This window comes from Corythoichthys intestinalis, chromosome 14 (assembly GCF_030265065.1).
Source record: "Corythoichthys intestinalis isolate RoL2023-P3 chromosome 14, ASM3026506v1, whole genome shotgun sequence".
Taxonomy (NCBI): domain Eukaryota; kingdom Metazoa; phylum Chordata; class Actinopteri; order Syngnathiformes; family Syngnathidae; genus Corythoichthys; species Corythoichthys intestinalis.
The window spans coordinates 40886643-40902458 of record NC_080408.1 but is presented as its reverse complement, the minus strand read 5'-3'; the positions used below and the strand labels follow the sequence as shown (position 1 = coordinate 40902458).

The following is a 15816-nucleotide window of genomic DNA, read 5'->3' as shown; positions in this document are numbered from 1 at the left end:
GCTAAACATCATGCTTCCCATTACCCGGCCCCTCGGGTAATGCCAATGCTCAACTCGCGGCTCTAGCTCAACTCATGCAACGAGATACAAAAACACAGCAACATACCTGACTGCTGCCGAAAAGCTGCTACAAGTATATCCATATAATGTTACGGTGGATATCATTTATATAGGACTAGATGCATTATAGATTCGGTAGTGTTAGCAGCACATCTACAAAAAGCTAGATGCGGGCGTTATAAACGGCCGCCATCTTAAAGCAGTACACTTCCCTGCAAGGCTGTTGTAGCGAACCTTCCAAGCAAACCTAATTAACTTTTTATCTAAAATACTCCTAAATCGGTAAAATATTGACTTGAATCTATCTTTAAAATAGTTTTAAAACTTTCACATGTCGAAAGTAGACAAAAGGGAAATTATGGAATAACGGGAGCAATTTTAACAAATTTAACGGTTGATTCACAACATTAAATTAATTGAATGTAGTTTAAAGCTGCTGATACAGAAGGGGGACTGGAGTTTTTTATTTAATGTTATTTTTGTATATTTGTTTACTGCTATATGTTAACTTGATACTGAAATAGTAGTGTGGTTTAGCCTGAGAGTATTTTTGAACAATTTTGGAACTAATGTACAAAACATTAATTAAAAAAAAAAAAAAAAAAAAAATAGAGAAAAAAAAAAAGGAGGGGGGTGCATCAATAATCGTTTTATAATCGAATCGGAGCCTCTGAATCGTAATCGTAATCAAATCGTTAGGTGCCTAGAGATTCCCAGCTCTAGACAATATGGTGGCCGGATACAGCGACACGTCATTGTGTGACGTTGGTGAGTGGGGTCTATATAAACAAATATAAAACAAATATACAACAATAATTTTAAAAAAATTCAAAAACCAAACAGATCTGAACAAGTAAAAACAACAAGCATTTTAAACCTTTGTTTTCCCCATTTTTTAAATGTGAAACACCTCGCATGTTGAAGAATAAAGACTGTAACGTGTGATTTCTGCTTCCATTGTGCGTAGTGTACTGAACTTGTACTTGTTACAGCAATGCAGCATCCTTAATGGGCTTTATAGGTTCCATAACTTGGACCAACTCGGTGTAGACCACACAAGTGAACACTTGTCAGAACAGGTTTACATTTATGGTTGTCAGCTCCATTTTTTTCTCGGCAGATCAGGGCGTAACCTGAAAAGCCTTCACCGCATGATAAGTGCCCTCTTTTAGAGACAACAGATACTGTAATTGACCTTTGCCAGCTTTGATCGCAAGGGAGGCAAAGTGCTCAAATTAGACCCAATCTTCGCAATGTGTGAACCCCGCTTCACATAGGTGCCCCTGTAATTTTTGCCTGAAATTTAACCCATCCAATTTCCCATCCAATTTCTTTCCATCCTAGGAGCATACGGTGTTTGCGGAACATCATTCACTGGAACTTGATTACCACCTTCATCCTGAGAAATGTCATGTGGTTTCTGCTGCAGCTCATTGACCACAATATCCACGAGAGCAACGAGGTAAACATCACTCTGACACCGTGTTCCAAATCACTTCTTTCCCACTATAATTATAAATATCTCGACAGATATAAAATAAAATATATTCGACTTAGCTTTCTTCACTTTTTTGTACAATTTATTCCCCTGGTACCATTTAAAGTGTATTATGCAACTAACAGAAAAGAAAAGATTGAATGGCTAAGATCATTTTTTTGGCAGTATAATGCCCTAGCTATTGATGTAAGAACTTAAGTGATTTTGATTATTATAAAGAAAAACAAAAATTTTCATTGCTTCCGTTATATTTCTCCAAACAATGTTTCTTTTACTCGTGCTGTGCATTAAAAATGAACAGGAAACTTAAGCATTCGCCATTTACAGTGGGGCAAATAAGTATTTAGTCAACCACCAATTGTGCAAGTTCTCCTACTTGAAAAGATTAGAGGTCTGTACTTGTCAACATGGGTAAACCTCAACCACGAGAGACAGAATGTGTGTGTGTGTGTGTGTGTGTGTGGGGGGGGGGGGGGGGGGGGACGGACAGAAAATCACATTGTTTGATTTATAGAGAATTTATTTCCAAATTAGAGTTGAAAATAAGTATTTGGTCACCTACAAACAAGCAAGATATCTGGCTGTCAAAGAGGTCTAACTTCTTCTAAGGAGGTCTAACAAGGCTCCACTCGTTACCTGTATTAATGGCACCTGTTTTAACTCATTATCGGTATAAAAGGCACCTGTCCACAAATCAGTCAGTCACACTCCAAACTCTACAATGGCCAAGACCAACGAGCTCTCGAAGGACACCAGAGAGAAAATTGTAGACCTGCACCAAGCTGGGAAGACTGAATCTGCAATAGGTAAAACGCTTGCTGTAAAGAAATCAACTGTGGGAGCAATTATTAGAAAATAGAAGACATACAAGACCACTGATAATCTCCCTCTTTCTGGGGCTCCATGCAAGATCTCACCCCGTGGCGTCAAAATGATAGCAAGAACGGTGAGCAAAAATCCCAGAACCACACGGGGGGACCTATTGAATGACCTACAGAGAGCTGGGACCACAGTAACAAAGGCTACTATCAGTAACACAATGCGCCGCCAGGGACGCTGTCACACTTGGACGGAATGGAGTGGACTCAAGTGCAGAATTCAGTCTTTTAATGAACACAAATAATCAGAAGCAGTAACAAACTGAGGGCGCTCCAGAAGGAGGAAATAACAAGCTATGAAATAAAATGGTACAAACGGGAAACAAGAGAGCCAGGCAAAAAACGCACTGGAGTAGAATACTATAACAAAGGACTATGCATTAAGCATAAAAAACAAACTGTAGAATACTATGAATAAACTCACAACGTGGAATGTCTTGGACTATGAATATGGGCTGTAGTGAAGACGAAGGACGAAGACACTTTGGCACGAGACTAGGGAGTGACAAACAATTTAAGCACATGATGAATAGGACACAGGTGGGAACAATTGGTAATCATAATCAGAGACAGGTGAGACAGCAGGAAGGGTGAGTGGTGGAAACAGGAGGGTGAGGCTTCAAAATAAAGCAGGAAGAGAATATACCAAGACGTGACAACCCTCACCCAGGTGTGACAGAACCCCCCCCTCTAGGACCGGATCCCAGACGGGCCAGGTAGCTCTGGATGGGCCCTGTGGAAGTCTCTGATGAGGCTAGGGCAAAGAATAAAGCGGGAGGGGACCCACTGTCTCTCTTCGGGGCCGTATCCCTCCCAATCAACGAGATATTGACGTCCCCTGCCCCTGGACCGGACCACCAACAGCCGCTTGACCTTGTAGGCGGGGCCACCGTCAATCTCCAGCGGGGGTGGCGGGGATGGAGTCGGCAGCACGGCGCTCTCCACCACGGGTTTCACTTTGCTCACGTGGAACGTGGGGTGGATCCAAAGGGTGCGGGGAAGGCGTAGTCGAACAGCTGCCGGTCCGACCACTTTGGAGACGGGGAATGGACCAACAAAGCGGGGTGCCAGCTTCTTGGACGAAGCTCGAAGGGGGAGGTCCTGAGCGCTGAGCCAGACCCGCTGCCCCGGCTGGTATGAAGGTGCCGGGCGTCGTCGACGGTCTGCCATTCTCTTCATTCGGTCCCCCTGACGAGCAAGGACCAGACGAGCAGCCTCCCAGATGCGCCGGCATCTGCGGACTAAGGCGTGGGCGGAGGGGACCGAAACCTCCGGCTCCTGGGCGGCGAAAACTGGAGGGTCATAGCCAAACACGCATTTGAATGGCGACATACCCGTAGCTGAGGTGGGCAGCGTATTATGGGCGAACTCGACCCAGACCAGGTGGTTGCTCCATGTCGATTGGTTCTGGGACACTAGGCACCGGAGGCCGGTCTCCAACTGCTGGTTCAGGCGCTCGGTCTGGCCGTTGGATTCCGGATGATAACCAGAGGTGAGGCTTGGCTTGGCTCCGATCAGTTTGCAAAAGGCCCCCCAGAACCGGGACACGAACTGGGGCCCCCGGTCAGAAACGATGTCTTTGGGAAACCCATGAATCCGAAACACCTGCCGCATCATGATCTCAGCAGTATCTTTGGCGGAGGGCAGGGCTGGTAGAGCGATAAAGCGGGCCATCTTTGAGAATCTGTCGACCACTGTGAGGATAGTGTTGTTGCCTTTTGAGACTGGGAGTCCTGTGACAAAGTCCATGGAAATCTCTGGCAAAGGCCTGGAGGGGATGGGCAGCGGCTGTAGCAGTCCCATGCGTGGGTGGTTCGAACTCTTGTTTTGGGCGCAGACCGAGCATGCCTTAATGTACTCCCGGACCTCCGGCTCCATGCCCGGCCACCAGAACCTCCGGCAGATGGCGTGCATGGTCCGCCGAACTCCCGGATGGCAGGAAAGCGGCGAGGAGTGAGCCCATTGAAACACCCGGGGGCGTAAGTCGATCGGGACAAACAAACGGTTTTCTGGACACCCCCGCGGTGAAGGGGCCCCCCCATTAGCCAGCTTAACCTCCTTTTCTATTTGCCAAGTCACCGCCCCCACCACACAGTTCAGTGGTAGGATGCATTCAGGCTCCTTGGCCACAGGCTCAGGGTCGTGGAGACGAGAGAGCGCATCCGCCTTCTTATTTTGGGACCCCGGCCTGTAAGAGATGGAAAACGAAAAGCGGTTAAAAAAGAGCGCCCACCTGGCCTGACGAGCATTTAGTCTCTTAGCAGTCCTAAGGTATTCCAGGTTCTTGTGGTCTGTCCAGACCAGGAAAGGGTGCTCCGCCCCCTCCAACCAGTGACGCCACTCCTCTAAAGCGGTCTTCACCGCCAATAACTCTCGGTCTCCCACGTCATAGTTCCGTTCAGCTTTGGAGAGTTTGCGAGAAAGAAAGGCACAGGGATGAGTCTATCCATCCTGTTCAGAACGCTGTGAGAGGATGGCCCCAACCCCTTCATTTGACGCGTCAACCTCCACCACGAACTGGCGGAGGGGATCAGGCATGTTCAGTATAGGTGCTGTGGTGAAACGGGTCTTGAGGGTCTGGAAGGCAGCCTCTGTCTCAGGGGTCCACAAGAACCGCACCTGTGGAGAAGTGAGAGCATGGAGGGGAGCCGCTATTGCGCTGAAGCCTCGGATAAACCGCCTATAGAAGTTAGCAAATCCCAGGAATTGCTGGACCTTCTTGCGGCTATCGGGAGTTGGCCAGTTAACCACAGCGCTGATTTTAGCCGGATCCATCTGAACCCTTCCAGGGGCTACGATAAAGCCCAGGAAGGAGATGGTGTCGGCGTGGAATTGGCTTTTTTCTGCCTTAACATAGAGACGGTTGGCCAAGAGGCTTTCTAGTACTGTGGCTACATGCTGCTGGTGGGTGGTTAGGTCAGGTGAATAGATCAGAATATCATCTAAATAAACAAATACAAAGCGGTCTAAAAATTCACGTAGAACGTCATTAATCAATGCCTGAAAGAAGGCAGGGGCATTAGTAAGACCAAACGGCATCACAAGGTATTCATAATGGCCATCTGGAGTGTTAAAAGCCGTCTTCCACTCGTCCCCCTCCCGTATCCTAACTAGGTGGTAAGCATTCCTTAAGTCAAGCTTTGTGAACACCTTAGCTTGTTGCAACTGATCAAAAACTGATGACATTAACGGGAGTGGATAACGGTTCTTAATTGTGATATCGTTCAGCTGGCGATAGTCAATACATGGACGCAGGCCACCGTCCTTCTTCCCCACGAAGAAAAAACCTGCCCCAGCAGCAGAGGAAGAAGGGCGGATTAAACCCGCCTTTAACGAGGACTGGATATAATCTTTCATGGCTTGTCTCTCGGGACCAGAGATCGGGTAGAGCCGTCCCCTGGGAATAGTGGACCCAGGGATGAGGTTGATGGCACAATCATATGGTCTGTGAGGAGGTAATGACATGGCACTGGTCTTGCAGAAGACCTGTCTTAGGTGGTGGTAACAAGCGGGGACTGTGCTCAAGTCGATCTCCAGTCCTGAGGAGGTAGAAAGAGACATGTTATTAACATTAACCTTCCTAGCCACCGTACTACACCCCCCCACACAGTTCCTTGGACAGTCACTACCCCAGCCCACAATTGTCCCAGTTTTCCAATCAATTTGCGGGCCGTGTTTGCACAACCAAGAGAACCCCAGCACCACCGTCTGAGTTGATGCTGAGAACAGGTGGAAGCTCATGGTCTCTGTGTGTCCTTGTACCCCAACCCCCACTGGTTCGGTAGTATGGGTTATCGTAAACAACTTGGTGCCATCAAGGGACCTGGCCACCAGAGGTCGCTCAAGAGGAAGCGCCTGCAGTCCCAACAGTCTACACACCTCCCAAGGCATCAGGCTTTCATCCGCCCCAGAGTCTATGAGGGCCCGGAATGTGTGGGTCCTGGCCCCGTGCGTTACCTGGATATCTGTTGTTGAGCGGGGTGTACTCTCCGGAGTACGTCGTGTTTCACCTGGTTGGTCGGGGCGAGAGGGACAAGCAGCTACAAGGTGTCCTGAGGCCCCGCAGTAGAAGCACCTTCTTTCCAGTTGACGGCGCTTGCGCTCCTCTTTGGAGAGAGCAGTTGGCCCTAGCTGCACGGGCTCGACATCTACAGGTTGCGGTGTGGTATGATGCAGAGAAGGGTGACGCATCTCAGGACGCTCAGATCTCCGGGGAGGGGACCTCTTGAAGTGGTTTGGTCCGACCCTCTGGAGCTCCTGCAGTCGATGGTCTGTCCGAATGGCTAAAGCAATGAGGGAGTCGAGGTCGTCCGGTAGATCCAGGGGAATGAGTTGCTCCTGGATAGGAACGGAAAGCCCCTTCAGAAAGGTGTCGTAGAGCGCCATGTGCCCCCAGCTGCTTCCTGCGGCCAGAGTGCGGAACTGGATGGCATAGTCATTGACGGAGCGGCTGCCTTGCAGCAAGTTTCCCAGTTCTCGTGCTTGAGCCCGTTCGGTGCAGACAGGGTCGAACGTCCTAATTAGGGCTTCTTTGAAAGCAGTGAGTGAGTAACAAATTGGAAAGTCACGCTCCCACTCAGCCATTGCCCATGCCTGGGCTCGGTCAGTCATATGAGTGACCATATACGCGATTTTAGCTCTGTCTGAGCTGAACCGCCTGGAGAATAGTCAAAACGTAGCGTACAATCAGTAATGAATGTTTTACTGGTACCAGCCTCTCCAGAGAAACGCTCCGGTGGCGCCAACCGAGGACCTCCCCCAGAGTGAGTGGAAAAAGCTGGCGAGGGAACAGTAGCTGCCGCAGGAGGCGAAGTGACGGGCTGAAGCCTACCCGCCAGGTCGGTCAGTTGAGCAGTGAGCTGTGAGCTGGATCAACTGGGTGGCCATGGCCGTCTGGAACTGCTCCTGACGGTTGAGTCTGTTGTCGTGGCCCTGGAGCGAAGCGCAAAGCTTGGCAAATTCCACTGAGTCCATCATGGCCAAAGTGTAACATCACACTTGGACGGAATGGAGTGGACTCAAGTGCAGAATTCAGTCTTTTAATGAACACAAATAATCAGAAGCAGTAACAAACTGAGGGCGCTCCAGAAGGAGGAAATAACAAGCTATGAAATAAAATGGTACAAACGGGAAACAAGAGAGCCAGGCAAAAAACGCACTGGAGTAGAATACTATAACAAAGGACTATGCATTAAGCATAAAAAACAAACCGTAGAATACTATGAATAAACTCACAACGTGGAATGTCTTGGACTATGAATATGGGCTGTAGTGAAGACGAAGGACGAAGACACTTTGGCACGAGACTAGGGAGTGACAAACAATTTAAGCACATGATGAATAGGACACAGGTGGGAACAATTGGTAATCATAATCAGAGACAGGTGAGAAAGCAGGAAGGGTGAGTGGTGGAAACAGGAGGGTGAGGCTTCAAAATAAAGCAGGAAGAGAATATACCAAGACGTGACAACCCTCACCCAGGTGTGACAGACGCAAATCCTGCACTGCCAGACGTGTCCCCCTGCTGACGAAAGTACGCATCCAGGCCTGTCTGTGGTTCGCTAGAGAGCATTTGGATGATCCAGAAGAGGACTGGGAGAATGTGTTATGGTTAGATGAAACAAAAATAGAACTTTTTGGTAGAAACACAGGTTCTCTTGTTTGGAGGAGAAAGAATACTGAATTGTATCCGAAGAACACCATACCCACTGTGAAGCATGGGGGTGGAAACATCATGCTTTGGGGCTGTTTTTCTGCAAAGGGACCAGGACGACTGACCTGTGTAAAGGAAAGAATGAATGGGGCCATGTATCGAGAGATTTTGAGTGAAAATCTCCTTCCATCAGCAAGGGCATTGAAGATGAGACGTGGCTGGGTCTTTCAGCATGACAATGATCCCAAGCACACAGCCAGGGCAACAAAGGAGTGGCTTCGTAAGAAGCATTTCAAGGTCCTGGAGTGGCCTAGCCAGTCTCCAGATCTCAACCCCATAGAAAATCTGTGGAGGGAGTTGAAAGTCCGTGTTGCCCAACGACAGCCCCAAAACATCACTGCTTTAGAGGAGATCTGCATGGAGGAATGGGCCAAAATACCAGCAACAGTGTGTGAAAAGCTTGTGAATAGCTACAGAAAACATTTGGCTTCCGTTAATGGCAACAAAGGGTACATAACAAAGTATTGAGATGAACTTTTGGTATTGACCAAATATTTATTTTGCACCATGAGTTGCAAATAAATTCTTTAAAAATCAAACAATGTGATTTTCAGTTTTTTTTCCACATTCTGGCTCGCGTGGTTGAGGTTTACCCATGTTGACAATTACAGGCCTCTTTAATATTTTCAAGTGGGAGAACCAGGTTGAGGTTTACCCATGTTGACAATTACAGGCCTCTTTAATATTTTCAAGTGGGAGAAGAAGTATTTAGTCAACCACAATTAGTGGTTGACTAAATACTTATTTGCCCCACTGTACTAGTGCATCTCAACTACTATATGTAGTGAGTATACAGTGTATCACAAAGTGTCTTAAGGACGTAGTACTTAAATATCTGCAGAAATGTGAGGGATGTACTCACTTGTGTGATACACTGTAAGTCATCCACTATACAGTGCCCTTGTTGCAATATATATATATATATATATAAAATACTATAATAATAGTATTTTTCGGACTATAAGTCGCAGTTTTTTTCATCGTTTGTCTGGGGGTGCGACTTTTGTGTGAAATTATTAACACATTATTATGTCATTTCACATGTTATTTTGGTGTTTTGGCGTGACACTGATGGTTTGGTGAACTTGTTAACATTTTTTTATGCTATACTTATCTGAATAACTCTTAATAGCGATGTTACGTTTACATACCGGCCACGTTCGCATTTCGCTGTTCATGCATCATGTAACATTATCATACTGGACACTTATTCAGCATGTTCTTCTCTATTGTATTTTTATTTTAAATTGCCTTACAAGATGACATATCTGTTCTATGTGTTGGATTTTATTTGGTAAATTCCCCCAAAAATGCGACCTATACTCTGGTGTGACTTATATATGTTTTTTTCCTCTTCTTTGGGCATTTTATGGCTGGTGTGACTTATACTCAGGTGCGAGTTATAGTCCGAACAATACGACGGTAGTCATTTTTTTAACTGTTGAAGTTAAGCTAGCCTTTATTTTTTTAATACTTTATGTCTCACCTTTGATGTTATCTGTCTGTGACAGCCATGGTGTCGTCTGATGACCACCATTTACAACTATTTTGTGGTCACTAACTTCTTCTGGATGTTCGTGGAGGGCTGCTACCTACACACGGTCATTGTGATGACCTTCTCCACAGATAAACTGCGCAAGTGGGTTTTTCTCTGCATCGGCTGGTGTAAGTGACTCACAAGTATGAAATTCCAATGCAGAGATCTCAACTTTCTTCAATGGATTGGCTCAATGATACCAAATGATTCCGTTGTGTCATGTTCCAAGACTATATATATAAAAAAAAAGATATATATTCATGACCTTTTACTATTCCTGCGAGGATGTGCTGCAGCTCATTAGCAGATGGTGTTTACTGTGTTGCCATAGTGACATTACTTTGGCACCACTTTGCATATGTGTATCTGGAAATTTTATGATTACAAAGCAAAACATGCTCTGTTTTGATTGATTTTTTTTTCTTGATTTCAAACATTTTCCGGGTGTTCTATAATGTCAAAATCACAAGTCTGTTCTGCTAGAATTAGCAAATTTGAGGCACTGGTGCAAATAAGTAACTGTACAGTATACTCTGCTTCATATACTGCTCGGCAGATGTCTGACGTTACATTACTACAATGACCTTCAACAGAGAGTATTTGCAGAAGCTGAGCCAAGAATGGAAAAAGCATAGCCAAAGCTGTATGTAGAAAGTCATTTGAAGTGCCTGTGACACGAAAAAGCATGTTTATTTCATAATACACGCAGTATTTTATGCTCCTGAATGAAATTGACCACTTGGATGTGTGAAGAAGCGATCGATATATTTATTCAATTTTTTGAACCCCACGCTACGAAAATGACAGACTTCCGGCTTCGGTCTTGCATTGAAGAAGAGGGCGCTGTGACGTGTACGGGAGAAGGAGTCCTCTTCACTATACAGCCGTACTGTTGTATGAGAAGGACTAAGGATTCAGCTGATTTTGCGGATTAATTAATTTTTCGTATCACGCCAGCCAAACGGCTGCAGAAAAATCTTGCTGTAGGAGGGAGAGGTGTGTGAGCCATTTTGGGGTTTCAAAAGGTTACCATTCACCGGTGGATATTGGCCAAAATAAGCCCTACTATTGTGGGACCATAGAACTTACGAGGAAGTGAGTAAACATCGTGTTTTGTATTATGTCAAATACTGGGATCATTTTAATATGTAGGTGGCTTGCATTTTGTGGCTGACATGCTCCTTGTCCCCTCGGCCAACAACCGGTGGCTTGTCACACATCCCCCTGCCGGGAGAGCACTATACTCGGCTTATTGCCCTCTTCATGTGCCCGGTGTTCTGTCAAATTTTCCAACCGATCAGAAATTGCAACTTTGTGTTAAAAATAGCCGCAAAACAGCGATTACAAAGTAAACACTACAAACTTTCTTTAACTAAATGACTACTTACGTTTGATCAAGGATGAGCATGCAAGCTCTCCTCATACACATATTGTCATGTTAGCTGCATAACAACTCCAGCTGCCCTCCTATGAGTCTCTCGCTGTTTACGAGTTCGCCGTGTGGTAAAGCATTATTTTGCCATATTTAGGTTAACCATTTGGCAGCTACACGTTCCTCCGACGTGGGCTGGTTTGTCCGGCGGTCATTGTCCAGCTGCTTCCCCGCAAACGAGCCCTCTGCCCTCAGCAGCGGAACGACGAGCTTTAACTTGTTCGCTGCCGGGCGGGTTGCCGATCGGTGAAGACAATCGACAACCCAGTCGTCATGTGAAATGATCCAGGCTGGTTATGTGTGATTTTGTGCTTCGAAGACTTTGAAACATCACTCGGTTAGGGTTAGCATGTCGGCTAGCTGTCACCTCTTGGTTTGTTTACATTCTCCGAAGGAAGGGAAATGACATAAGCCCGATTTAGGTGGCATAAAATATCATTCGGGAGGTGCGACAGTAAAGGTGAAGTCGACAGTTTTGACCTTTATGGTGTAATTTTGCCATGTCGTCCTGAATAAATGCATTTTTATTATTTCATATTCACAAGACTGTTATTTGTCATGACCATGCCATTTATTTAGCTATTGGGGAAAAATACTTCGATAAAAAGAATATCCTGTAAAAATATTGGAGTAGAGAGACTGAAACAATGACATTTTACAGCTCTCTTCGTCGCGTTTTCCTCGTTCATAATAATTCCCCCTCAATGGGCTGAATAGTAAAACCGATGAGCCCATTCTCCCGCTGACGTCATCCACCTGTTGGGGACGCTAGAGCCCTATAACGGTAGGCGTGGCTAACCGGCAGATTTAAAGACTTATTTCTCTTCATCTGTGCTTTGCTAAATTGTTGTATATAGTCAAATCGTCTCAAAATAGGATTCTAATTCACATAATAATGCTATTTAAGACTCCCGTCGTACACACTTTAAAGTATAAAATAGTCAAAATTTAAAAGTCCTGCGAGATTTAAGTTAAACAGCAGTGGCACTGGCTCAGCCCAGGGCTGTAGTTAGTCATTTGGGGGCCTAAGGCTGGAGCGACTTATGTGAGAAATTGGTAAATCATTACTAGAGAGCGCTCAAGGCTTGTGTTTCATCATTGGCAGTAACTTATGAATACAAATAAAAACAACTGAGAAGGGCTGAACAAAATCGCACCCAAAAGAAAATTATACTCTGCAGGTTACAAGCTGCAAGCCGTGAAATATCATGTAACGTTCGCATACCGCACACCAATTCTATTCTATTTTTATGTTTAATAGCGTACCGCACGAATGCTACTTTTAGACCACAAGACTGTGTGACGTCACCACTGTAAACCGGAAGGGGGTCAACATAGAAGCGCGCTCGCATACAACCCATGCTAGTACCTCTTGTTTTCTGCCGGTAATCTTTCAAAACAGAACATGCAGATTAAACACTGTTGCCATGGAACTTGTGGAAACGATTTTAGAAATTACGGCCGTCCACATATGAAGGATGTTTTATTCATACGTTTCCCGAAGCTGAAAACTCAGAGGGGAAAAATGTGAACAATGGATCAACTTGTGCGGAGGTCCAAAATACCGGTTAAACGCCAGCAAAGTGAAGCCATTAACCTTCATATGCAGTAAATATTTTGTTGGTGGCCATAGCCCACAGCCTGCCTTGAAGAGGTAAGCCATTTTGATATTTTTATTCATTTTTTAGCCTGGCGTCTTGCCGTGCTGCTTCTGGCTGACAATGAATGACCTCAAAAAGAATTAGTTTTATTTATATATCAGAACAGTCATGTTGACCTATTTTTCTACAATACAGATATTTAAAAAATTTGTGGTCTTTTTGAAGTAAGCCTGTTCATGCCAACAGGTAGGCTCTAGATTTAACAGCTTTACCTTTTCTGTTGTAAAGAAACAACCTTAGTATGGGCGAAGTGTAGATAAATTAATAGAATTAAAATTATTTATTAATGAAAAATTAAAAGTGTTCGTGGCCTGTCACTGAGTAGCATTTGCGATTGCTACATAAAAATAGCAATATAAATTACCCCTAAGAAAGTCAGACATAGGACAACCAGAGGATATAATATATAAGAAAGACAGGGCATATGGTGATATAGGATAGCTCATTGAAACAGGATAATGTCATTGTCAGTGGAGTAAGGCAATGCACACAAGAAAAAGGTGTCAATAAAAAAGCTACCTTTCGATCAGGTCGGCTCTTTTACCCGTCTTTTTCAGCCTTTAACACTCATACCCGCTCTTTAAATGAACATTTGTATGTTTTTCCTAATCTTTACCAGTGAATTTGGACATCATTTTCGGACACAATTGGTAGGTTTAGCACAGTAAACATCTCGTTAGATCTATTTACATGCAGCTAGCATGAAGGACAAACGCGAGTTTGACCCCCCTAACAACAGTTGCTAACATCATGAATATTAATGAGCAAAGCTGATGTGTTACGTGCAGTACGCCATATCCTTCCCCTTGTTTGTAAGTCGAAATGGTCGAATGTCGATCAGGATTTTCCCATAAGGATACATTATAATTCCATTAATTCGTTCCACAGTCTGAAAACCTACACTAAATTCTTAATAAATACTGCTTTTACTATCACAAATGGCAATTACGCATAGCAAAACAAATAGATTATAAATAAAAATCGGAATGATAATATAATAATAATATTAATTCTTGTAATAATGCAACAAATCGGGTTCTAATCTGTACCTGAACTCACCGGGTGGCTCACGTGATAAAGAGATAAAGTTGCGGTCGTGATTTTACTTTCTCTTAGTGTTTTGTTGTTGGCGTCATCTGCGGCGGACAGTAGGCATGTTGTGTTGCACAAGTTCTGAAATGAATGATTAAAAACCTGACGAAGCTGGCGATTTCTTTGACGATGTTACCACAATAACAATTGTCACCATAACATATATTGACTGGCAAACGGAGGTCGGAGGTGGACCGTCGAGATCGTAGACATTCTACGGCCGTATTGTCGAGCCAGTTCACGGATGTACGCTCAGATTTTTCTATCATTTCCATCTTCATTTCAATGCTAAGCGTCACCTTTTCGCTTTTTTTCACCACCTGCACTAACATTCTTGGAACCCACGTTGATTTCTCTCACAAGAAAATCAGCCGTGCGTCCGTCTTGTGGGAAAACAATGAAAGTGCGGCGCTGTCATAAATCGTCATATTTCGAGCATGTCGTCAGATGTAGAAACAAATGGCGAGTCAAATTTTACGTCGGATGTCGAAAAGATCAATTTGGCTTGTACGACTCATACTCAGGTGTGACTTAAAGTCCAAAAAACAAATATAGTAGACCTCCAAGGGAGAAATCTTTTATAGGTCATTTTACTCCACTTTTATAACAACAACAAAAAAATGCTTATTGGCCACCATGCCTTAAGAAGGCACCTTCAGATTTTCAGCGCAAGGACACATTTTCGGGCCAAGATAACATTTGCCTGTCGACGTGATTTTTAGACATTTTTAATATGCACTTTAAGTTTCCATAGATAAAGGTATTTGATATTTGTATGATGTACTGTATTTTGTTTTCACTGATCATATAAAACCATTGATAAAAACATGACATTTTGGGGGATTTGGGCTTTAGAGGTTCATCTATACTTTGAGTACTTGTGTTATGTTCGCCTCCACATCTTTATTTCATTCGAGAGCAACACCCACCGTTTATTTGCTCTCTCAAAACTATTAAAAATCAAAGATCTTGTAAACTATCATACAGCTATAATGCTATTTAAAGCAAAAAATGAATTACTGCCCCAAAATTTACAAAACCTATTTAAGGTTCGTGAGAATATCCATAGTCTGCGAGGCTCTGGAGATTTTATGTTGCCAAGATTTCGAGCCACTTGCAAACGTTTTCGTGTGTCTGTATGTGGAGTGAAACTCTGGAACAATTTAGACAATCATTTCAAGCAGTGTCAGAATATGCAAAAATTTAAATCGCTGTATAAAAATATGGTCTGGTCACAATATAATGACATTTGCTGACAATGTGTGTTGCTGTTTATGTCAGTTGGTGTAAATATTGTAATTTTTGGGAATGAGCCAACATTAGTTGGTTGTCTGTTGGTTTAGTTGTTTTTGTCTGTTTTTCCTTTTTTCTTCTTTTCATTGTGTGGACATGAGTATCCCACAAGTAAGGATGCTAGACAATGAGATCAGGGGTGGGACAAAATAAGTTTTTTTCTTCTTCCCACTCCCTTTCGAGTACAATTATTTTTGTTGAATTATATTGTATGTTTTTTGTTTCTTTTGTGTGTGCATGCTCGAAATAAAAAAGTTTCATCATCATCATCATCAACATGGAAAATGTCACTTTGGTGTGCATTTAATTCGCATTGTTGTCTCAGAGCACCAGCGTCCTAGTGTCTTATGCCTCACGGCAAACAAAATGCACACATCAACATTGTTGTACACGTCTCTAGGAGAAGGCCTGGCATTCTCCTTCTTTATGTCACGGTCTATATGCGTGTTCTCTGTGTATGTCTATGTAGTTGGTAAAAAGGAGGGGGAGGAATGAGCCTGCAGGTCAGGCATACATGACGATGCCTGATTTAAACAACAGATGAGACAGATGCTAGCTCATTGGCGTTGACCGTCAACGTGATAAGATTGTTCTCCAAATAACAAATGGCTGAGTTAAATGGCGACGTGAGCTATTCGTTCAGTTATTCAAA

The 15816-nt window shown here is 44.1% G+C and overlaps 1 protein-coding gene across 1 annotated transcript in view; it reads left to right on the top strand.

The window, feature by feature from the left end:
• The window catches only part of LOC130929497 (corticotropin-releasing factor receptor 2), a 114676-nt gene that overhangs the window by 65749 nt on the left and 33111 nt on the right, over nt 1–15816 (top strand). Inside the window, exons 5-6 of the mRNA XM_057856653.1 lie at nt 1405–1522; nt 9661–9814. Coding sequence (XP_057712636.1) covers nt 1405–1522; nt 9661–9814 — 272 coding nt within the window. The remainder of the gene's footprint in view (nt 1–1404; nt 1523–9660; nt 9815–15816) is intronic.